The following is a 24,638-nucleotide window of genomic DNA, read 5'->3' on the forward strand; positions in this document are numbered from 1 at the left end:
CCCCCATTAGGGTATGGAGACAACCTCCTGGTGGCTGTCGTGGAAGGCTACTAGAGAAAACACACACATTAAAAATTATTTTAATGAAATAAAAACAAAGGTTGTTGTAATAATTTATTCATCGCTCAATCCAATTACTGAAGACCCTCGATCTGTACCAAAAAAAAAAACAAAAAACAACAATATCCATACCTTCCGCAGATCTGTAAAGTCCAACGATGTAAATCCATCTGAAGGGGTTAAAATATTTTGCAGCAAGGAGTTCTGCTAATGCAGCGCAGCTCCTTGCTGCAAAACCTCGGAGAATGAAGGTAAAGTAGGTCAATGACCTATATTTACCTTCATTTGCGGTGAGGCGCCCTCTGCTGGCTGTTCCTAGATTGTGGGAACTTTCCTAGAAAGCTCCCAGGCTCGAGTTCATACGAGGACAACCAGCAGAGGGCGCCTCTTATGAACTCGAGCCTGGGAGCTTTCTAGGATAGTTCCCACGATCTAGGAACAGCCAGCAGAAGGCACCTCACCGCAAATGAAGGTAAATATAGGTCATTGACCTACTTTACCTTCATTCTCCGGGGTTTTGCAGCAAGGAGCTGCGCTGCATTAGCAGAACTCCTTGCTGCAAAATATTTTAACCCCTTCAGATGGATTTACATCGTTGGACTTTACAGATCTGCGGAAGGTATGGATATTGTTGTTTGTTTTTTTTTTTTGGTACAGATCGAGGGTCTTCAGTGATTGTATTGAGCGAAGAATAAATTATTACAACCTTTGTTTTTATTTCATTAAAATAATTTTTAATAATGTGTGTGTTTTTTTAAACCCTTTACTACTATTGGATTAATAATGGATAGGTGTCATAATTGACGCCTCTCCATTATTAATCTGGCTTAATGTCACCTTACAATAGCAAGGTGGCATTAACCCTTCATTACCCCATATCCCACCGCTACACGGGAATGGGAAGAGAGTGGCCAAGTGCCAGAATAGGCGCATCTTCCAGATGTGCCTTTTCTGGGGTGGCTGGGAGCAGATGTTTTTAGCCAGGGGGGGGCCAATAACCATGGACCCTCTTCAGGCTATTAATATCTGCCCTCAGTCACTGGCTTTACTACTCTGGCGGAGAAAATTGTGCGGGAGCCCACGCAAATTTTTTCCGCCATTTAACCCTTTTAGTTAATAGCTAGAACGGCCAAATTTTGCATATACACACTAATAACATTAGTAGTGTGGAATATGCAAAAAAAATGGGGATATGAGATGGTTTACTGTATGTAAACCAGGTCTCATATCTTGTCGGGTTTAGGAAGGAGATAGCAAAAGCCGGTAATTGAATTACCGGCTTTCTGCTATATCGTGCTGGATGAAATATTAATATATATACATATATGTGTCTCACTGACATATATATATATATATATATATATCTATTCTATGTGTACACATTTATTCTACCTATTCTACTGTAAGCTGTCAGTGTGATTTTACTGTACACCGCACTGAATTGCCGGCTTTTCTCTCCAACACCGCTGCGTATTCCTCGCAAGTCACACTGCTGGTCCGTGTGTAATCCGTATTTTTGGGGCTTCCATAGACTTTCATTGACGTTTTATTTGCGCAATACGGTGACAAACTTTCTACGGCCGTAGAAAGCCGTATAATACTGATCAGTAAAATACGGCAGATAGGAGCAGGGGCATAGAGAATAATTGTGCCATATGTTATGCGAGTTTTACGGACGTAGTTTCTGCGCTCTTACGTCCGTAAAACTCGCTAGTGTGAGGCCGGCCTTACCGAGGACATGTGGTATCTCTTCGGCAGTCACACTGCCTCTCAGGATTTGTGCCTGTGCTTCTAGCACCAATTGTAGGGTTTCTACTCAGTCATTTGCGGTTGAGGTAGGCACAGGAAGCGATTTAGGTAAAATGTCCAGGCTGGTTGGTTTATTAAAACTTCATAAACCACTCAGCATAACCAAAAATAAATAAATAACAAAAGTCACTTACAAACAGAAAACTTGTGTGTACAGGAGCATAACTAACAAAGTTGCACTCTGTAGTGCTATACCATGTAAACATGAAATATATGAAATTTCAGCTGCATTTCTGCTCTAGATAATAGGAAAAACTTGAGATACTTAGCAGATAATTTGGTCAATTCATGCATGCCCAGTAGCCAACGACAAGGCAAAATGATTGTGCAGTATACGTGCTGTAGCCTGCGTTCCTGGGCTTACATCACCGAAGCTACCAATCTCGATGATACATATCTCCCCTCAAGGACCTGTCCAGTGGCCATCCTACAACAGTCGTGGCCAAAACTGTTGGCACCCTTGAAATTGGTCCAAAAAATAAAGTATTTCTCCCAGAAAAATATTGCAATTACACGTTTTGTTATATAAGTTTATTTCATTTGTGTGTATTGGAACAACAAAAAAAATGCAATTGTACATAATTTTACACAAAACTCCAAAAATGGGCAGGACAAAGTTGTTGGCACCTTTCCAAAATTGTGGTTGAACAACTTGGTTTCAAGCATGTGATTCTCGTTCAAACTCACCAGTGGCAAGTAACAGGTGTGGGAAATATAAAAATAACACTTAAAACCAGATAAAAAGGGGAGAAGTTGATTCAATCTTTGCATTGTGTGTCCCGCACTAAGCAAGTAGTACTGAAAAGAGGACTGTCTGAGGACTTGAGAACCAAAGTTGCCAAAAAATACCAACAATCTCAATCTTCAAAGATCTTGATGTTCCTTTGTCCATGTTGTGCAACATAATCAAGAAGTTTACAATCCATGGCACTGCAGCTAAGCTCCCTGGACGTGGACAGCAGAGAACAAGTGATGTAAAGTTGCAACGCAGGATAGTCCAGATGGTGGATAAGCAGCCTCAATCAAGTTCCAAAGAAATCCAAGCTGTACTGCAGGCTCAGGGTGCATAAGTCTCAGAGCAAAATATCCGTCAATATTTGAATGAAATAAAATGCTATGGCAGAAGACCCAAGAGGACCCAACTGCTGACACAGAGACATAAAAAAGCTAGACTGCAGTTTGCTAAAATGTACTTGAGTAACGAAAATCCTTTTGGGAAGCATCTTGTGGTCAGATGAGACCAAGCTAGAGCTTTTTGGTAAAGCACTATATTCTCTTTACAGTGAATAGAATGAGAGATACAAAGGAAAGAACACTGTACCTACTGTCAAATGTGGTGGTTCAAAGATGTTTTGGGGCTGCTTCTGCAACTTGGTGCCATGACTGTGTGCAAGTCATCATGAAATCTGAAGATTACCAAAGGATTTTGGGTTGCTATGTAGTGCCGAGTATCAGAAAGCTGGGTTTGCGTCCTAGGTCATGAGTAGGGTTGAGCGAAACGGATCGTTCATTTTCAAAAGTCGCCGACTTTTGGCAAAGTCGGGTTTCATGAAACCCGACCCGATCCCTGTGTGGGGTCGGCCATGCGGTACGCGACTTTCGCGCCAAAGTCGCGTTTCGTATGACGCGCTTGGCGCCATTTTTTTCAGCCAATGAAGGGGCGTGGGCAGAGTGATGACATAGGTCTTAGGGGCGTGGACGCCTATCGCCATGTTGTCGCTTGTGCGCTGTAGCGATTTGCACTGTGTAACACCAGCTTTTCAGTTCAGGGACGGACGGAGGGGAGAGAGAGAGAGAGAGAGAGAGAAAAAAAAATCCCATTGGCTTTGCATTGGGTTTCGTGTTTCGGTCGATCCTCGACTTTTCGCCATAATCGGCCGATTTCACTCGACTCGACTTTTGAGATAGTCGGGTTTCGCGAAACCCGGCTCGACCCTAAAAAAGTCAAGGTCGCTCAACCCTAGTCATGAGTCTTCCAGCAGGACAATGACCCCATAACATACTTCAAGAAGCACCTAGAAATAGATGGAAACAAAGCACTGCAGAGTTCTGATGTGGCCATAATTTAGTCCGGATCTAAATCCCATTGAACACCTGCGATGAGATATTAAAAATGCTGTTGGGAGAAGGCACTCTTCAAATATGAGAGACCTCTAACAGTTTGCAAAAGAACAGTGGTCCAAGGTTCCAGTTGAGAGGTGTAAGAAGCTTGTTGATGGTTATAGGAAGCGATTGATTGCAGGTATTCTTTTCAAACAGTGTGCAGACAAATATTAAGTTGAGGGTGCCAACAATTTTGTGCGGCCCATTTTTGAGGTTTTGTGTGAAATTATGTTCAGTTTGCCTTTTTTCTGTTTTTTGTGTCGTTCCAATATATAAAGGAAATAAACGTGTATAACAAAACATGTGTAGTTGCCATACTTTTCTGGGAAAAATACTTAATCTTCTGGAACAATTTCAAGGGTGCCAACACTTTCCGCCATGATTGTATATTGCAAAATGGGGTTTTAATGTTATGCCTGATAGTTGTTATAATTCTGTAAAATTGCCAGACATCATAAAAAAAATCTCACCAAGACAATTTAGTACATTACAAAAATAAAATCAAACATAAAACAAGATTTAACACCTACAAAAATGTTGTTTTGTTGGCTCTCTAAGGAATCAAAGTACATAGACATTAGAAAGAACACATCTTTGAAGATGTAGAAAAAGTTTCTGTTTATTGAGATCCATTCTATGGATAGAGTATAAATAGGATAATAGCATTTACAGGTAGATAATTGCGAATACAAACTGAAAATAGTCAACATGTATAAATGACAGTATACCTGTAGTTTTGGAGAGTTTGTGAGGTTCTATTGTAGGAGCTTTCCTAACATTGCCAACTTGAGTAGTAAGTGGCTTTTCAGTAACCAAGTCTGAAAAATCCAGGAGACTCTTCAGGTTGAACAAACTCTCAGAAAATCTTGTCAAAAAATACAGTGACAAGGAAGATGTGTTAGCTCCATTACTTAAAAACACAGTGCACTCCAATTCCTCCATTAGATATTGTAATATTGTGAATCATAACCAAAATATATAAGGAGTGTTATAGTGTCACATATAGAATACAGTCTGTATAGAGTCTTGTGCTTGGGTGCGAGGAAACACAGGCTTATTTAAGTAGTTTTTGTATTACTTCATGCAAGTAAGAGTTAACACAGTTGCAGGTACAAAGGCAGGAGACAAGACAGGCAAGAATAAACTTTAAGTCCAGCAAAGTTGTAGAAATAAGTTCAAGTCTTTCTCTCTTACTTCCCTTGGAAATGTTGATAGTAAGAGGAGGGATTCCTGAGTCCACACATGTCCAAGGTTCCGAAGTGGAAGGTGGTTAGGATAATAAGTCCAAGACTTCCTGGAGTAGGTCACAGGTAAACTGCAGACTTGATTCAGAAGCACTGATTGAATAGCTGAGGTTACTTAAAAAGGCAAGTGGCAGAGAACAGGGTGGAAACATACAAACTGAAAACTCCATACTGACTGAGGGCAAGGTAGCTGCAGCAGGACAGAAAGCAAAATGGCCGACGGGGAAAACTAGATTCAATTAAAAATAACGGCAGATATGGCAAAGAGTCTGAGAACCTTACATATAGTTTCCGCTTTAACGTGTGTGAACAACTTTGTGTTTCATAAAATTTGATCTATGACTAAAACATTTCCCGCATTCTGTACATGAAAATGGCTTCTCCCCCGTGTGAATTCTCTGATGCTGAACAAGAACTGATTTCTGAGTGAAGCATTTCCCACATTCTGAACATAAAAAAGGTCTTTCTCCTGTATGAGTTCTCCAATGTTTAATCAGGTCTGATTTCTGAGAAAAACGTTTCCTACATTCTAAGCATAAAAATGGCTTCTCGCCTGTGTGAACTCTTTGATGTTTAGATAGATCAGATTTCTGGGAAAAGCATTTCCCACATTCTGGGCATGAATATGGCTTCTCCCCTGTGTGAAATCTCTGATGTACAACAAGATCTGATTTTTGATTAAAATGCTTCCCACATTCTGTACATTTAAATGACTTATCATAGGTGTGAATTTTCTGATGACTCTCAAGATAAATTTTAAGTGTAAATGATTTCCCGCAATCCGAACATAAAAATGGCTTCTCTTCCATATGAACTTTTTGATGTTTAACAATATATGACAACTGAGTAAAAGATATCCCACATTCTTGACATGAAAACGGCTTCTCCACTGTGTGAATTCGCTCATGCTCAACAAGATCAGTATTCTGAAAAAAACATTTTCCACATTCCAGACATGAAAATGTTTTTTCTTTTCTGTGAATGCTTTGATGTCTCTCTAGGTCAAGTTGATGTATAAAATACTGCCTGCATTCTGAACAGATATATGTTTTTTCCTCCAAGTGGGTTTCTTGATGTTCATCAAGCTGTAATCCATTAGCAAACGACTTGCCATAATCGGCACATGAATATCCCATTTCATGTTCTAAAAAGGAAATAGAATATATTGTAGTTAGATATCAAATAGACAGCCTTAAATAAGATCTCCCAGCAAAATTTTTATTCTATTATCCCTCCTAAATTGAAGTATGTAATGTAGTGTAGGTGCAATAACCCCTTCCCAACATGATGAATTTCTGTTTTTGAACTTTTAATTTTTTCATCCCTGTTTTTCAAAAGCAATTACTTTTTAATTTTTCTGGCAACATACCGTAGTCATGTGAGAGCTTGTTGTTTTGACGGACGTTAAGTTATAGTATTCAATGACACCATTCATTTTACCATTCAATGGATGGGAAAATAGGGAAAAAAATCCAAGTACGGTGAAATTGCACAAAAAAAACGCAATTTTGCTATTGTTTTTTGGTTTTGCATTTATAGTGTTCATTTTACAGATCTGAATTATTAAACATTTTTTTTTTTTGTTTTTTCAATTTCCATGAAGAATTTGAATTGACACCCTGGCTGACAGCAACATTTAAGCGGTTAACAGAAGTAGGTAGAGTAGGCAGATGCTGGGTAAATAACACCGCCATTGACTGACTGCAATGATGTGTGTTCAGCTCCTGAGCTTGCATTAAAGAAGAGAACTCAATATATTACAAAGAGGTTAAAACAAGTGATGAGAGAACATGCTTGGATAACGTCTTATCCGAGCACTCTAGGGTGTTATCTGAGCGAGCTCGTACATTAGGTTTGAGTCTCTGTGGCTGCATGATTTGCATGCCTTAACACATGTGGGGATTCCCTAACAAACCGGCAATCCCCATGTGTTGAGGCCGTCTAACAGCCGCAAATCATGCAGCTCTAGCGACTTGAAGATAATATAAGAGCACTCACAGATGCTCAGATAACACAGAGCATGCTCGGATAAGACGTTATCCGAGCATGTTTGTTAATACACTTTCCCTGGTTCCAGCATCACTCAGGTCCTCTTCTGGATCATGTGACCTGAAAATAGACTTGCTGGATCCCACGGGTTTGTGTGTGAAACGCAAGTCACTTTCTTTATACAAGTCTATATACGGCTTAACTAGAGGGAAGTAGCTCCACCCCACACAACAGTCCATTAGTACTTTGGCAAAGCTGAGGAGCAATCACATGATGATTAAGAGGACTGGATCAGCGATGAAAATTGGGGTAGATGGTAATCAGTAAGTATTTTAGTGCACTTATACTACATCACATACACATTTAGAAGGTACTGTGGAAAAAAGTTGCTGGGAGTTCTTTTTTAACCTCTTCATCCCCGAGTCTGTTTTCACCTTTATGTGGTAATAACTCTGTAACGCTTCAAGGGATTCAGAGAATGTTTTTTGTGACATGTTGTACTTCATGATAGTGGTAAAATTTAATAACTTGCAGTTATTTGTAAAATATCGGAAATTTGGCAAAAATGTTGAAATTTTCAAACTTTCAATTTTTATGCCCTTAAGCCAGTTAGTCATGCTGTACAAAATAATGTATAAATGACATTTCCCACATGACTACTTTACATCTGCATAATTTTTAAAACTTTTTTTGTTGCTAGGAAGTTAGAAGGGTTAAAAGTTGATCAGCAATTTCAAATTTTTCCAACAAAATGTACATAACTAAGATTAAAACCTATATGACAAAAAATACCTGAAAGTGACACCATTCTATAAACTGCACCCCTCACCCTGCTCAAAACCCCATCCAAGAAGTTAATTAACCCTTTAGGTGCTTCACAAGGAATTAGTGCAACATGGAAGATAAAAATTAACTTTTTTGTATTTTTTTTTCAAAAATGTTACTTTAGCCCCCAATTTTTTCTTCTGACAAGGGTAACAGGAGAAAATGGACTCCAAAATTTGTTGTGCGATTTCTCCTGAGTTCGTCCATATGTGGGGGATAACTAAGTTTGGGTGCATGGCAGGGATTGGAAGGGAACGAGCACAGTTTGACTTTTTGAATGCAAAAATGACTGGAATCGAGAGTGGACGTATTGATTGGATGACTTTATTCTTTACGATTACAGATTTATATTGCCTTTTTTTATGTTTGACTACTGTCACACTAAAAGATGCATTTAAAAAACACCTAGTTTTTCCATCACCATATATCAACATTAACAGAAATAAACACTCTGTTTGTAATGACTCTATATATGAGTTTCACTTTCTGTATTGAAAAACTGAAATAAATTAACTTTTTGATGATATTCTAATTTTGTGAGAAGCACCTGTATGTCAAAGGTCATGAAGGGGTTAATGCAGTCTTAGGCTATGTTCACACATTTCGTTTTTTTTTTTTTTAATGTTAAGTTTAAGCTGTGCTTTTTTATATGAAAACATACAGAAGTCAACAAATGATACCATATTACCGACGTGTTCTCATAGTAACATAGTTAGTAAGGCTGAAAAAAGACATTTGTCCATCCAGTTCAGCCTATATTCCATCATAATAAATCCCCAGATCTACGTCCTTCTACAGAACCTAATAATTGTATGATACAATATTGTTCTGCTCCAGGAAGACATCCAGGCCTCTCTTGAACCCCTCGACTGAGTTCGCCATCACCACCTCCTCAGGCAAGCAATTCCAGATTCTCACTGCCCTAACAGTAAAGAATCCTCTTCTATGTTGGTGGAAAAACCTTCTCTCCTCCAGACGCAAAGAATGCCCCCTTGTGCCCGTCACCTTCCTTGGTATAAACAGATCCTCAGCGAGATATTTGTATTGTCCCCTTATATACTTATACATGGTTATTAGATCGCCCCTCAGTCGTCTTTTTTCTAGACTAAATAATCCTAATTTCGCTAATCTATCTGGGTATTGTAGTTCTCCCATCCCCTTTATTAATTTTGTTGCCCTCCTTTGTACTCTCTCCTCTAGGAATACTGCTTGTGATGAGATGGAGATAGAGTGGCTGCCCAAACAGCAGCATAAAGTGTCAACTGGCATACAGGTGGAAAAGCTTTCAAACACTTCAGAGCGTATAAGGACTCACTATTGTTATCATAAGTTATTGCAGTTTTAGTGACTGCTGACTTGGATTTTTCATTTTCGTGACTTCTGTGAAATACAAAACATCTCATAAGAGCCAATGTCCCTGGCTTCCCAATTGGATACAGGAGCGCTTACCTGTACTAATATCTATGGAGACTTCTTCCTCCTTACACTGGTGATCACCCATAACGTACATGCCTTCTTCCACAAGATCTTCAACTTTAATAAAGAACTCTTGTCCCTGGATTAAAAAGAAAATAATCATAAAAGCATATTATTTTATTAATTCCATAAAACCATTTACAGAATTCATTCAGAACCAGCTATTCAGATTCTCAACTGAATTAAAGAATAATTTGGAAAGATGCAGGGTGGAATTTGGCAAACCTCAGCGTCATCTTCTTGGTGATCTAGTTGGACGTCATCTTCTTGGTGATCTAGTTGGACGTCACCTTCTTGGTGATCTAGTTGGACGTCACCTTCTTGGTGATCTAGTTGGACGTCATCTTCTTGGTGATCTAGTTGGACATTGTAATCTTCTTGAAAGTCTTCGGAAGAAGCAGGACTGGGATATCTCTCTGGGGTTTTTCTTTCACCAGAAACATCTGTAAGAAGCACACATGGTGCCTTGATGGGAATCTGTCAGCAAGTTTTTGCCAGCACGATGTAGGGGTAGAAACCCTGTTTCTAGCAATGTGTCACTTACTGGGCTGCTTGCTGCAGTTTTCATAAAATCACAGCTTTATCTCCTGCAGATCTCTCAGTTCTCTGAATGCTGAGCTCTGTATAATCCCCACCCACACCACTGATTGACAGCTTCCAGTGTACACTGTACATATGCAGAAAGCAGCCAATCAGTGGTGGGGGCGGGGTCATACACAATATGCAGGACTACATGACAGCAGGTTTACTAGTAATAATCTGCTGATGATAGAACAGTGGTTTTATAAAAACTGCAGCAAGCAGCCCAGAAAGTGAATGGGGGTCTCTGGGACAAAATCATTCTGCTCTCAGATTATGAGGCAAAAAAAAAATAGTGACAGGTTCCTTTTAATATTCTGTTGACCTGTGATGATCAGATGACCGCTTTTCTAGTTGCATTCTCTTACCCATCGCAGTAAGGGGCTGGTGAGTCTCCATCATGACATCCTTGTAAAGATCCTTGCAATCTTTTAAGTATTCCCACTCTTTCATGGTGAAATACACAGTACCGCCGTGACAATTTATAGGGACCTGAGATACAATGATAGACTTAACCTCCAGAAATCATTTTTGCTGCTCATGTATAACACCTCTCCATGAATTGCTCACCTCTCCAGTTAGGAGATGTGCAATCTCATTGACAAGTTCAAGGATCTTCTGTTCATGGTCTTTCTCATTGAATAGTGATTGTGGAGGAGGCATCGGAATGGGACTCTGGTTTCTGCTGCACCTTCCTCCAGACATACTGGAATGGTTAATGGGGGTTAGAAACTCATCAGATGTCTTCTTCAGCAAACTGTAATTCTGCATATAAAGAGAAACTGATAAATGGAGATAGAAAAATGTAGAAATTCAATAACCTCATCAGTCATGTCCAAAAATATGTCACCTCTCCGGTCAGCAGGTGGATAATCTTCAAGGTGAGATTCAGTATTCTCTTGGTCATATCATCCCTGTGCCTTCTGGATAGGTCAGGCAATTGGATTAATTTTTGAAGAAAGGTCAAATGAGATGATGAAATGGAACCTGAAAGTTTAAGAAATCTAGATAGTAAGAAGTGCATTGGGACATCAGGTTTTAAGAATCTCAATTATGTTATAAAATGGAATCTGTCAGCAGGTTTTTGCTATGTAAGCAGGAGATAGAGGCTGAAACACAGAATTCAGGGATGTGTCACTTGTCACAGTGTGTGCTGTTTACGAACTGTGAAGGATTTAGGATTAAGAGATTAACATTGCTGGACTAGACTAGTATGGCAGCGCCCCGTCCTGTGATAAGCAGCTCACTGTCTGTGGACTTTGAACACAGAGATCCTGGTAAAGGGCAGGGTTAACTTTCTCAGCTTTGCTCCATTCTAGATCTAAAAGATCTGATTGTCTCAGAACGGCTGCACCCAGTAATCTAAAGGTACCTTCACACATAACGATTTCGTTAACGATATCGTTGCTTTTTGTGATGTAGCAACAATATCGTTATGCGTGACAGCGACCAACAATCAGGCCCCTGCTGGGAGATCGTTGGTCGCTGGGAATGATCAGGACCTTTTTTTTTGGTCGCTGATCACCCGCTGTCATCGCTGGATCGGCGTGTGTGACGCCGATCCAGCGATGTGTTCACTGGTAACCAGGGTAAATATCGGGTTACTAAGCGCAGGGCCGTGCTTAGTAACCCAATGTTTACCCTGGTTACCATTGTAAAAGTTAAAAAAAACAAACAGTACATACTCACATTCTGGTGTCTGTCACGTCCCCCGGCGTCAGCTTCCCTGCACTGTGTCAGCGCCGGCCGGCCGTAAAGCAGAGCACAGCGATGACGTCACCGCTGTGCTCTGCTTTACCGCCGGCCGGCGCTGACAGTCAGTGCGGGAAGCTGACGTCGAGGGACGTGACAGACACCGGAATGTGAGTATGTACTGTTTTTTTTTTTAACTTTTACAATGGTAACCAGGGTAAACATCGGGTTACTAAGCGCGGCCCTGCGCTTAGTAACCCGATGTTTACCCTGGTTACCTGGGGACCTCGGCATCGTTGGTCGCTGGAGAGCTGTCTGTGTGACAGCTCTCCAGTGACCACACAACGACCTAAACAGCGACAGTGCAGCGATCGGCATCGTTGTCTATATCGCTGCAGCGTCGCTAAATGTGACGGTACCTTAAGAGATACATCATTGGATTCAGCGTCTGTTTACCTACATAACAAGCTGCTCTCAGATGAAATAGCAAAAACCTGCTGACTGATTCCCTTTAACTCTGTTTTGCATATACAGGAATATGAACCTGGTTTTCAAGAGTGTTACAAACATAATATCTATTCTGCAAACGTACTCACCATACAGTGGTTTACAATAGTATTCTCCCCCTTGCCATTTTTTGTGTTTTGCTAACTCAACCTGGAATTTCCTTGTTTTTTTTTTAGGGTTCGCATCAGTTCATGTAAAGAAGATGCCTACAATTGTGAACATTTGGTTTTCTTTTTTTGAGAAGGAAACAACAAATAGGACAAATTAACTTTAAACTTCCGTGTGCATAATTATTTACCCTCCATTGCTCAAGGCAAAATTGCTCAAGCTCCTTCAAGTTAAGGTACCGTCACACTCAGCAACTTTGGAACGAGAACGACAACGATCTGTGACGTTGCAGCGTCCTGGATAGCGATCTCATTGTGTTTGACACGCAGCAGCGATCTTGATCCCGCTGTTAAATCGCTGGTCGGAGCTAGAAGTCCAGAACTTTATTTGGTCGCTAGATCGGCGTGTATCGTCATGTTTGACATCAAAAGCAACGACGCCAGCAACGTTTTTACATGGAGCGAGAATGATAAGTGAGTCGCCGTTACGTCACTGGATCGCTCCTGCATCGTTCTGGAGTTGCTGTGTTTGATGTCTCTACATCGACCTAAACAGCGACGCTCCAGCGATCTAGTTTAGGTCGGCTTGTTGTCTATATCCCTGCAGCGTCGCTGAGTGTGACGGTACCTTTAGATGTCTCTTCTGGTGAACAGCAATCTTCAAGTCTGACCATAGGTTCTCAATTGGATTAGGGTCTGGACTTTGACTATGCCACAACAAAACATTTACATGTGTCCCCTTAAACTACTCAAGTGTTGCTTTAGCAGTATGCTTTGGGTCATTGTCTTGTTCAAAGTTGATCCTCAGTCCCAAATCACTGACAAAGAGGTTTTGCTCAAGTATATCCCTGTATTTCTCATCATCCATCTTCCCCTCGACTTGGACCATTTTTCCTGTCCCTGCTGCAGGAAAACATCTCCACAGCATGATGCTGCCACCACAATATTTCACTGTGGGGATGGTGTTCTTGTGGTGATGAGCTGTGTAGCATTTACCTTGGTGGTCAACAAGTTCACTTTTGGTCTCATCTGACCACAGCATCTTCCTCCATACATTTGGGGAGTCTCCCACATGTCTTTTGGCAGACTCAAAATGAGCCATACATTTTTTGTGTGTAAGTAAAGGTTTTTTTGCCCACTCTTCAATAAAAGCCACCTTTATGGTGTGTACAGGTTTTTGTGGTCGTATGGACAGATACTCCAGTCTCTGCTTGGGAACTCTGCAGCTACTTCAGGGTTACCTTTGGTCTTTGTGCTGCCTCTTTGACTAACGTCATCCTAGCCTGGGCTGAGAGTTTTTGCGGGCAGCCCTTTCTTGACAGTTTTTTTTGGTACCATGTTCTTTTCATTTGATGATAATGAATTTGATGGTGCTCCGGGGATCATCAGATATTGGGATTCTTTTTATAACCCAACCCTGACTTGGACTTCTCAACAACTTTGTCTGTGACTTGTTTGGAGATCTCCTTGGTCTTCATGGTGTTGTTTGATTAGTGGTACCTTTTGCTTAATGGTGTTGCAGCCTTTGTGGCCTTTCAGAAAAGGTGTGTATATACTGACAGACCATGTGACACTTAGATTGCACACACATGGACTGTCACTTTGCAAGAGACTTATGAAGGTAATTGCACAGGAATTTTTTAGGGGTTTCATAGCAAAAGGGATGAACACATATGCAGATGCTAGTTATTTGATCCCATAAACTGAATTTATGCCTATCTCTTTCTCACTTCACCAACCTAGCTTATTTAGTGCTGATGTATCAGACACAAATCGGATTGCAAAAATATTTGAACAAAGGTTGTAATATAACAAAATAATTAAAAAGCCAAGGGGGTTCCTAATTTCTCTAGAAACGGTTTGTGTGGAAAATCTAGAGACTACAGCTCTAGGAAAGACTTCGGCAGCAAGAATGCTCTATATGGCAAGGAAATTGTTAGCACAACATTGGACAGATGATAAGGGTCCAACTATTCACAAAATATAGTGGCTCCTGAATTTAGAAAACAGGACCGTATGGAAAACTGGGTGCAAATGGAAAATTTTAGAAAGTGTGTATAGGTGCATTTCTAGATGGCATGTATAAAATTATATAATTTCCAATTAGGGTTACTATAATTACAATTAAAAGGCAGTGGTGTGATTTGTTTCCACAGAGTGCATTTCTCTCATGGAGAGGTTGTCGTGATGCAGTACAATGATTTTTGACACCTATGTTGCCCACCAAATATTCCTGTGGTAGATCAACTATGTGCAATATTATGCAAACCATTGAATAAAATATGTAGTTTTCTTCATGTTGTACATTATAGACCCGATACATTAAGACTGTAAAAAAGAAGTCTTCGAAACACTGGGATTCGTAAATGAATTCCACAGTTATTGACAATTTAGCAATGTGCCAGCTTTCTATTTTCATAAAATGTATAACTATGGGGGCTTAATATAATTTTGTAATATAGCACCTTCCCGTCTGAGCTTCTGAGTTTTGCACTGTGCCTCAAAAGTAGTTTTCGACCACATATGAGGTATTGCACAACAAATTTTGGGATCCAGTTTCTCCTGCTATACTTGTGAAAATGAAAAAATTGGAGCTAAAACAACATTTTTTGTGGGAAAAAGTAAGATTTTTTTTTATTTTCACAGCTCAATATTATAAACTTCTGTGAAGCACCTAGGGGTTCAAGGTGCTCACCACACATCTAGGTAAGTTCCCTCAAGGGTCTAGTTTCCAAAATGGAGTCATTTGGGGGTGATTTTCACTGTCCAGGCACATCAGTTGCTGTCTAAGCACAACATAGTGTCCACTAATTGATCCAAAAAACTTTACACTCAAAGTGTCAAATGACGCTCCTTCCCTTTTGAGCCCTGCTGTGCGCCAAAACAGTTGTTTTCCCCCTCATGTGGAGTATCGGTGTACTCAGGAGAAATTGAACAACAAATTGTATGGTGCAATTTTTCCTGTTACCCATGTGAAAATGCAAAATTTGGGGCTAAAAAACATTTATGTGGGAAAACTTAGATTTTTTTTTATTTTCACGGCTCAACATTATAAACTTCTGTAAAACACCTGGGAATTCAAGGTGCTCAGCACACATCTAGATACAGTTAAGTCTATATATATTTGGACAGAGACATTTTTCTAATTTTGGTTATAGACATTACCAAAATGAATTTTAAACAAAACAATTCATATGCAGTTGAAGCTTAGACTTTCAGCTTTCATTTGAGGGTATCCACATTAAAATTGGATGAAGGGTTTAGGAGTTTCAGCTCCTTAACATGTGCCACCCTGTTTTTAAAGGGACCAAAAGTAATTGGACAGATTACATAATTTTAAATAAAATGTTCATTTCTAGTACTTGGTTGAAAACCCTTTGTTGGCAATGACTGCCTGAAGTCTTGAACTCATGGACATCACCAGACGCTGTGTTTCCTCCTTTTTGATGCTCTGCCAGGCCTTCACTGCAGTGGTTTTCAGTTGCTGTTTGTTTGTGGGCCTTTCTATCTGAAGTTTAGTCTTTAACAAGTGAAATGCATGCTCAATTGGGTTGAGATCAGGTGACTGACTTGGCCATTCAAGAATATTTCACTTCTTTGCTTTAATCAACTTCTGGGTTGCTTTGGCTTTATGTTTTGGGTCATTGTCCATCTGTAGTATGAAACGACGACCAACCAGTTTGGCTGCATTTGGCTGGATCTGAGCACACAGTATGGCTCTGAATACCTCAGAATTCATTCGGCTGCTTCTGTCCTGTGTCACATCATCAATAAACACTAGTGACCCAGTGCCACTGGTAGCCATGCATGCCCAAGCCATCAAACTGCCTCTGCCGTGTTTTACAGATGATGTGGTATGCTTTGGATCATGAGCTGTACCACGCCTTCACCATACTTTTCTCTTTCCATCATTCTGGTAGAGGTTGATCTTGGTTTCATCTGTCCAAAGAATGTTCTTCCAGAACTGTGCTGGCTTTTTTAGATGTTTTTTTTTTTAGCAAAGTCGAGTCTAGCCTTTTTATTCTTGATGCTTATGAGTGGCTTGCACCGTGCTGTGAACCCTCTCTATTTACTTTCATGCAGTCTTCTCTTTATGGTAGATTTGGATATTGATACACCTACCTCCTGGAGAGTGTTGTTCACTTGGTTGGCTGTTGTGAAGGGGTTTCTCTTCACCATGGAGATTATTTTGCGATCATCCACCACGGTTATCGTCCATGGGCGCCCAGGTCTTTTTGCATTGATGAGTTGACCAGTGCTTTCTTTCTTTCTCAGGATGTACCAAACTGTAGAATTTGCCACTCCTAATATTGTAGCAATTTCTCAGATGGATTTTTTCTGTTTTCGCAGTTTAAGGATGGCTTGTTTCACCTGCATGGAGAGCTCCTTTGACCACATGTTTACTTCACAGCAAAACCTTCCAAAGATAAGCACCACACCTCAAATCAACTTAGGCCTTTTAGCTGCCTAACTGAGAATGACATAATGAAGGGATTGCCCACAGCTGTCCATGAAATAGTCTTGGAGTCAATTGTCCTATTACTTTTGGTCTCTTTAAAAACAGGGTGGCACATGTTAAGGAGCTGAAACTCCTAAACCCTTCATCCAATTTTAATGTGGATACCCTCAAATGAAAGCTGAAAGTCTGAACTTCAACTGCATCTGAATTGTTTTGCTTAAAATGCATTGTGATAATGTCTATAAGGCTACTTTCACACATCAGGTTTTTTGTTTCAGGCTAAATCCGGCGAATGTTGGAAAAACTGGATCTGGCGCAGATTGTGAAAAACTGATGCGACGGATCAGTTTTTTTGACGGATCCGTCTAGCCCATCTAGAAAATTGGATAAAAAAGAAAAAATTGGAGCATGCTCAGTTTAAAAAAATGGATTACGCCGCCGGATCCGCCATTTTCTGCATCCGGCACCTTCTGGCTCCCATTCTAGCAAACAGCCGGAAGCGCCAGATTCAGCGCTTCAGGCTTTTTCACCGGAGACAAAAAAAGTTACAGTAGACGTTTTTTTCCAGACACCGGAATCGAGTGTACGTCGGATCCGGCATCAAACCGGAAGGAACGCTGGGCCATGCGGCGCAATCCGGCACTAATACAAGTCAATGGGTTAAAAAACGGATCTGGATTTTATTTTTTCCGGTTCCAGTTTTTCTCCCGAGAGCTGGATTTAGCCTGAAACAAAAAACCTGATGTGTGAAAGCAGCCTAACCAAAATAAGAAAAATGTTGTCTCTGTCAAAATATATATGTAAGTTATTATTTTATTATTATTATTATTTATTATTATAGCGCCATTTATTCCATGGCGCTTTACATGTGAGGAGGGGTATACATAATAAAACAAGTACAATAATCTTGAACAATACAAGTCACAACTGGTACAGGAGGAGAGAGGACCCTGCCCGCGAGGGCTCACAATCTACAAGGGATGGGTGAGGATACAGTAGGTAGGGTTAGGATTAGAGTTGGTATTAGGGTTAGCGTTGGCATTAGGGTTACGCTTGGGATTAGGGTTAAGGTTAGGGTTGTGATTAGGGGTGTATTGGGATTAGGGTTAGGTTTGAGGTTAGGGTTGAGATTAGGATTAGGGGTGTGTTGGATTTAGGGTTTTGATTAGGGTTATGGTTAGGGTTGACATTAGGGTTGTTTTGGGGTAAGGGTTGTGATTATCGTTAGGGTTAGTGATCAGGATTATGGATCAGGTTGGGATTAGGGTTAGGGGTGTGTTGGGGTTAGGGTTGGAGCTAGAATTGGGGGGTTTCCACTGTTTAGTTACATCAGGGGGTCTCCAAACACGACAGCCAATTTTGCGCTCAAAAAGTCAAATGGTGCTCCCTCCCTTCTGAGCTCTGCCTTTCGCCCAAACAGTGGTTTACCCCCACATATGGGGCATCAGCATACTCGGGATAAATAGGACAACAACTTTTGGGGTCCAATTTCTCCTGTTACCCTTGTGAAAATAAAAACTTGGGGGCTACAAAATCTTTTTTGTGGAAAAAAAAATATTTTTTTATTTTCACGACTCTGAATTCTAAACTTCTGTGAAGCACTTGGGCATTCAAAGTTCTCACCACACATCTAGATAAGTTCCTTGGGGGGTCTAGTTTCCAAATTGGGGTCACTTGTGGGGAGTTACTACTGTTTAGGTACATCAGGGGCTCTCCAAACGCGACATGGCGTCCGATCTCAATTCCAGACAATTCTACATTGAAAAAGTAAAACTGCACTCCTTCTCTTCCAAGCTCTGCGGTGCGCCCAAACAGTGGTTTACCCCCACATATTGGGTATCGACGTACTCAGGAGAAATTGCACTACCACTTTTGTGGTCTAATTTCTCCTGTTACCCTTGTGAAAAGAAAAATTTGGGGCAAAAAGATCATTTTTGTAGAAAAAATGCGATTTTTTATTTTCACGGCTCAACGTTATAAACTTCTGTGAAGCACATGGGGGTTCAAAGTGCTCACCACACATCTAGATAAGTTCCTTAAGGGGTCTAGTTTCCAAAATGGGGTCACTTGTGGGGAGTTACTACTGTTTAGGTACATCAGGGGCTCTCCAAACGCGACATGGCGTCCGATCTCAATTCCAGCCAATTCTGCATTGAAAAAGTCAAACGGCGCTCCTTCACTTCCAAGTTCTGCGGTGCGCCCAAACAGTGGTTTACCCCCACATATGGGGTATTGGCGTATTCAGGAGAAATTGCATAACAAAATTTATGGTTACATTTCTGTTTTGAACAAAAGAAGAAAGACACTGCATAAATGCGTGCACACCTACAATATATATATAATAAGATACAACTTTATTGTGTAGAAGCAAAGGACATACAAAATATAAAACCAATTAAAACCTGATCCATAAGGATCAAACACGAGCACACCATTCCCCCATGCGGTGTTAAACCAGCGAAAGGCAAAAAATGGATACTGGTACAGTAATAATATATATCAGTATCGGAAAGTTAAATACAATATAAGGTATACATTTAAACCTAAATAAAGTAACTGGCATTAACCATATGTATATATACTCCCACAAAAAGTGACAACACACAGGGCGTCCCCAGAGTTGTCAAAGACCAACAGCACCAAACCCAGTGCTATATAGTAATAACTGGATATAAGCCAGAATCAAAGCCCAATATACAGCAGCACTGGGATTGCTAGCAAAGATGAAGTAGAAGCAGGTATCAGGCCAAAAGCTGGGTATGCCCGCTGTGAAAACACAGCCTGGTGGCAACCTGTTGCTAATGAGGCCAAACTATATATAAAGTATGCTCACAAGGAGTAGAGATCCAAAAAATGGATCAGCGCGGTCACCGGAAGAAAAAGCCCCATGCTGGCTGGTCAGTGGGAGATGGAGGAGACGGTGTGGGAGAATCCCACGCGTATCGCTGCAGCTAGGCAGCTTCGTCAGGGAGGATAGCTCTCCCAAGCACGAGTACTGCTCTAAATAGCTGCGATAATTACCAATGCAAGAGCGGTGTGTCGTAATCCAGCAGACCGGACGAAAGTGCCCATCAGGGCAGGAGGCGCAGGCGCAGAGACCGGGTGAGTAGGGAGGGAAAAGAGCATGTGTGGGAAAGTGAAAGTGAAAGCAGGCGCGTTGTACGGCCGCACAAGAAGCAAGGGGAGGAGCAAAAGATGCAGAGCTCCTACTACAAGCACGCAAACAAGGCGTGCACCAAGGGGAAAAGGGCAACAATGGCTGAAACATATATACATAAGAGAGTATGAGAAAAATGAGGACTTGAATGAATGGTAGAGCCAACAGAAGATGGAATGCAGGCAAAACCAAAGATACACCAGTCAGCAGATAAACTGCACGGCAACCTAGAAGGAAAAAGGATTAGGCATATATGTAAGCCCCAATGTTCCCTGAAAGGTATAGTTTCCAAAATAGTGTCACTTGTGGGGGGTTTCTACTGTTTAGGCACATCAGGGGCTCTCCAAACGCAACATGGCATCAACTAATTATTCCAGCAAATGTTACATTCAAAAAGTCAAATGGAGCTCCTTCCCTTCCGAGCTCTGCCATGCCACAAACAGTGGTTTTACCCCACATATGGGGTATAAATATAGTAACTGCACAGCAAATTTTGGGGTTCATTTGTACCTATTAACCTTGGAAAAATTAAAAAATTTGGGTCTAAAGTAAAATTTGGGTGAAAAAAAGTTAAATGTTAATTTTTTCCTTCCACATTCCATTAATTTCTGCGAAGCACCTGAAGGTTTAATAAACGTCTTGAATGTGGTTTTGAACACCTTTAGGGGTGCAGTTTTTGGAATGGTGTCATTGGGTATTTTCTGTCATATAAAACCCTCACGGTCACTTGATGTGGTCCCTCAAAAAAAATGGTTTTGTAAATTTTGTTGGAAAAATGAGATTAGTAAGGGAGTAAGGGAGCAGAGGCGGGTGAAGATGAGGTCCAGCATGTGGCCATCTTTGTGAGTGGCCTCAGAGAACCATTGAGTGAGGCCAAAGGAGGCAGTCAGTGATAGAAGTTTAGAGGCAGCTGAGGTGGAAGTGTCAATGGGGATATTGAAATCACCCATGATGATAGTGGGGATGTCGACAGAGAGGAAATGAAGTAGCCAGGTGGTGAAGTGGTCGAGAAAGGTGGAGATGGCTAGTTCTGGGGGGCGGTAGATGACAGCCAGCTGGAGGTTGGAGGGGGAATAGATGCGGACAGAGTGCACCTCAAACGAGGGAAGAGTAGCGGAGGGTGGTAGAGGGATTGGAGTGAAGGAGCAGGTGTCGGACAGGAGCAAGCCAACTCCTCCACCACGTTTGTTGCTGGGGCGAGGGGTGTGAGAGAGGTGGAATCCGCCATAGGAGAGCGCAGCTGGAGAGGCCGAGTCAGAGGGGGTGAGCCAGGTTTCAGTGAGGCCAAGGAAGGAGTTTGTTGGTGATTATGAGGTCATGGATAAATGGCAGTTTGTTGCAGAGGGAGCGTGCGTTCCATAGTGCTCCAGGTAAGGGGGCCGTGGGAGTGGGGGCTGGATGAATGGGTATGAGGTTCTCATGGTTGGGAAAACGTGCGGAGGATCGTGGCAGGGGGTTAGAAACGAGTGTGGGGATGAGTTGGGGAGGGCCGGGATATGTCACCAGCAATGAGGAGTAGCAGACAGAGCGTTAGAAGGTGGGAGCAGGATAGGACATGATGCGGCCTTGGGTGTCTGGAGAAAAAGGATTGTATGTGGAGGAACAGTTCTGAGGAGAAGGTGAGATGGCTGGGGAGGATGGAGGAAGAAATGAATAGTTCCTTACTAGGTGGAGGAATTGCAGGAGATTGTAAGAAGGAAAGTAGTATGGGGGTGAAAGAGAAAAGAAACCGAAACATTGTAGTGGTTGGTATTCTGTTACCTTCCAGTCAATTCCAGTCCAATTCAGTCTAATTCAAAATCATAATTAAACATATATGGTTCATTACCCACCTGAATTAATAGTAACAGGGGCTTCCTCATTTTTACATTGCTGATCTCCAATCATAATCTCTTCATCCTCCACATTTTCAACTTTCACCACAATTTCTTCATCCTGATTCAAATACACAACCAATAATGAACAACACCTAAAGATCATGCAGTATATCTCCAGGATTATCATGGTGAGGGTTATCTACCTGTGGATCCTTCGTTACATTTTGATTTTCCTCTGAACAGCTCTGAGGTCTGGGAAATATTCCTGCTGTACTTCTTGATCTATCTGTTGAAAACACACCATGAAACAGGATACATTTAAACAGCCATCCACACAGGTCTCTCCGCCACAATGAAAAAAAAGTCTCACCCAGCAATGAGTTAAGAGGCTGATAACTCCCCATCATGACTCCTTTGTACTGATCCTTATGTCCTTCTAAATACTCCCACTCCTCCATGGAGAAACAGACAGCGACATCCTGACACCTTACAGGAACCTGACACACAGTGATACAGTCACCATTCATATATCTATCTTGGAGTTACTTCATAATATCCCAGCGTTCCCAGTAGTGCTCACCTCTCCAGTCAGAAGCTCAATTATCTTGTTGATGAGTCTTAGGATCTTCTGCCCATTGTTTGTCTCAAGCATCAATGTGGGAGGTGGAGCTTGTGTGATGGAGTTCAGGGTACTGCTATAGCCCCCTGATATACGAGGATGTTCTCTAGGTGTTAAATGCTCACCAGATGACTTATTAACAACGGTATAATCCTATACATGGAAGAGAGACCTTTTGTAATATCACTGTATGTAGTCCCAGAGTCCTTCATCTCTCTAGTCTTATTAAAGGATTATTTTCAACATGTGTCCTCAGCAGCACACTGCTCCACAGCTTCTTTCATTTCCTTGTTTCTGGGGGGCTTGTTCTAGAGTCTAACCTATTGTTACTATACTTGCACATAGAGAAAACAGGGCCTTTGATTACTTGTGCTTGATTGCACTTGTTCAATGAATAGGAGAACTGCTCTGAAAACATTGTGATTTTCCAGGACTGATAGTAGCTCTGGTTCAGGAGCTGACAAGAAGGGGGAAGAAAGAGCGTAGCTGTCTAACTGCTTTCTAGAAATCAGGTTGAGGGGTGTCTGGGATCTCATGAGTTAACTTAGCCTAGAATATAACTACTGCGCATACTTGGTAAGGCTACAGTGCTCAATCTCCTAGTCAACAAGCAGTTCAACATGTAAGAAAAAAGCTCTCACAGTGCAGAAGAATGAAAGCAGGTAGAAAAAGGCAAGTCAATTGCCAATTTGCCTATTTTTATGCTGCCTAATTATACCAATTTCAGAACAGGAGAATAATCCTTTCACAGCTCTATATGACGAATTGTGAACTGATGCCGGGAATACCTCACCTGCCCACTAAGCAGGAAAAGGACCTCCAGGGTGAGGTTTAACATCTTCTTTGAAACCTTGATCATTGTTTCCTCCGCCAGAGACTTTTTAATGGAATAGACTGTTGTGTTATCATGTAGTGTTTGCAAAGGCTTCATCTGGGAAAATCCCGTGCTGAAAATAAAAACGTACAGCTTTATAGTTATTTATGCCCCAATTTGCATCATCTCACAAATATGTACTCATTCATTCAAAATTAGTTTTCCAGCAAGGTAAACAGAGCAGTTTGTAAAAGAATAACGCATTGTCACTTAGGAGGAGCATAAACACATTCCAGCAAGGCAAGCAATCTAAGAAAACGCAAATGTAGGTAATGACAGCAAGGCAGATGCATGCACAACCATCCAGGGATAGAATGGATTCTTTATGCAAAAGTAGTTAAAACATTAAAAGGCGAGGCCATGTACCTGACACACCCTTAGTCATAGGCTAACTGAGGCATAAGTGTAACGATCCAACATATATACATTGTCTAAACAAAAGGACAATTACAATAGGTTAGAACAAAGTCAATGCCCATAAGTTGGAACCTGTGGCTGGAGAGGAGAGAGGAACACACATGATGGTAACAGAATAAACTCAATGCATGCAATGAAGTACACATATGATGGCCAGAACATAAAGACATTAAAAAAAACCTGCAGACTTGTATGAAAAAATGGAGGCTGCACTATGATGAGACCTGGCACCGGAAAACATTAGGCTAGGTTCACATTGCGTTAGTGCAATCCGTTTAGCGGATATGCCAACAAATTGCGCTAACGCAATGTCCAAAAAGGGATTGCGTTCGGCATTCCCGCTAGCACAGATGGCCGATCTGCGCTAGCGAGGAACGGACCCTGAACGCTGCAAGCAGCGATCGAGGTCTGTCCGAGACTAACGGCACATCGCAGACGCATGCCACAAAAGGCATACATTTAGCGATGCGTTACGATCCGTTAGCACATTGCAGTCAATGGGTGTGCTAACGGATCCGTTACATTGCGTTAATTGCAACAATTTCGCCATGTAACGGAGTCCGTTAGCGGACACCCACTAACGCAATGTGAACCTAGCCTTAAGTGGAAGCTGGAACATAAAACATATACATCGCAGGAAACATGGAAAAACTTCAGAAAAACAAATGAATGAAAAACAAAAGTAACAAAAATTGATAACAAAATCATTCCCAGATCCAAGTCACAAACCACAAATGCATGGGTGACCGTGCAAACAATGTGCACTGCCTTTGAAAAGGTTTAATCTCCTGTCACTTGATTACCTTTTGAAACATACAGTGTGGAAAAAAGTATTTAGTCAGCCACCAATTATGCAGGTTCTCCCACTTAAAAATATGAGAGAGGTCTGTAAGTGACATCATAG

At 41.3% G+C, this 24,638-nt stretch overlaps 1 protein-coding gene across 2 annotated transcripts in view; it reads right to left on the minus strand.

Moving 5' to 3' along the window:
* Positions 1 to 1,905: 1,905 nt before the first annotated feature.
* LOC138667060 (oocyte zinc finger protein XlCOF7.1-like) overlaps positions 1,906 to 24,638 on the minus strand; it is a 69,049-nt gene continuing 46,316 nt past the window's right edge. For both annotated transcript variants that reach the window (XM_069755307.1, XM_069755308.1), the window contains exons 5-15: positions 23,237 to 23,390; positions 22,405 to 22,596; positions 22,195 to 22,321; positions 22,028 to 22,110; positions 21,840 to 21,942; positions 10,936 to 11,072; positions 10,656 to 10,850; positions 10,454 to 10,577; positions 9,732 to 9,949; positions 9,480 to 9,585; positions 1,906 to 6,360 (exon numbers count right to left, since the gene is read on the minus strand). In XM_069755307.1, the coding sequence (XP_069611408.1) occupies positions 5,513 to 6,360; positions 9,480 to 9,585; positions 9,732 to 9,949; positions 10,454 to 10,577; positions 10,656 to 10,850; positions 10,936 to 11,072; positions 21,840 to 21,942; positions 22,028 to 22,110; positions 22,195 to 22,321; positions 22,405 to 22,596; positions 23,237 to 23,390 (2,287 nt within the window). In that variant the 3' untranslated portion in view covers positions 1,906 to 5,512. The remainder of the gene's footprint in view (positions 6,361 to 9,479; positions 9,586 to 9,731; positions 9,950 to 10,453; positions 10,578 to 10,655; positions 10,851 to 10,935; positions 11,073 to 21,839; positions 21,943 to 22,027; positions 22,111 to 22,194; positions 22,322 to 22,404; positions 22,597 to 23,236; positions 23,391 to 24,638) is intronic.

This window comes from Ranitomeya imitator, chromosome 2 (genome assembly GCF_032444005.1).
Source record: "Ranitomeya imitator isolate aRanImi1 chromosome 2, aRanImi1.pri, whole genome shotgun sequence".
NCBI classification, from domain to species: Eukaryota; Metazoa; Chordata; class Amphibia; order Anura; family Dendrobatidae; genus Ranitomeya; species Ranitomeya imitator.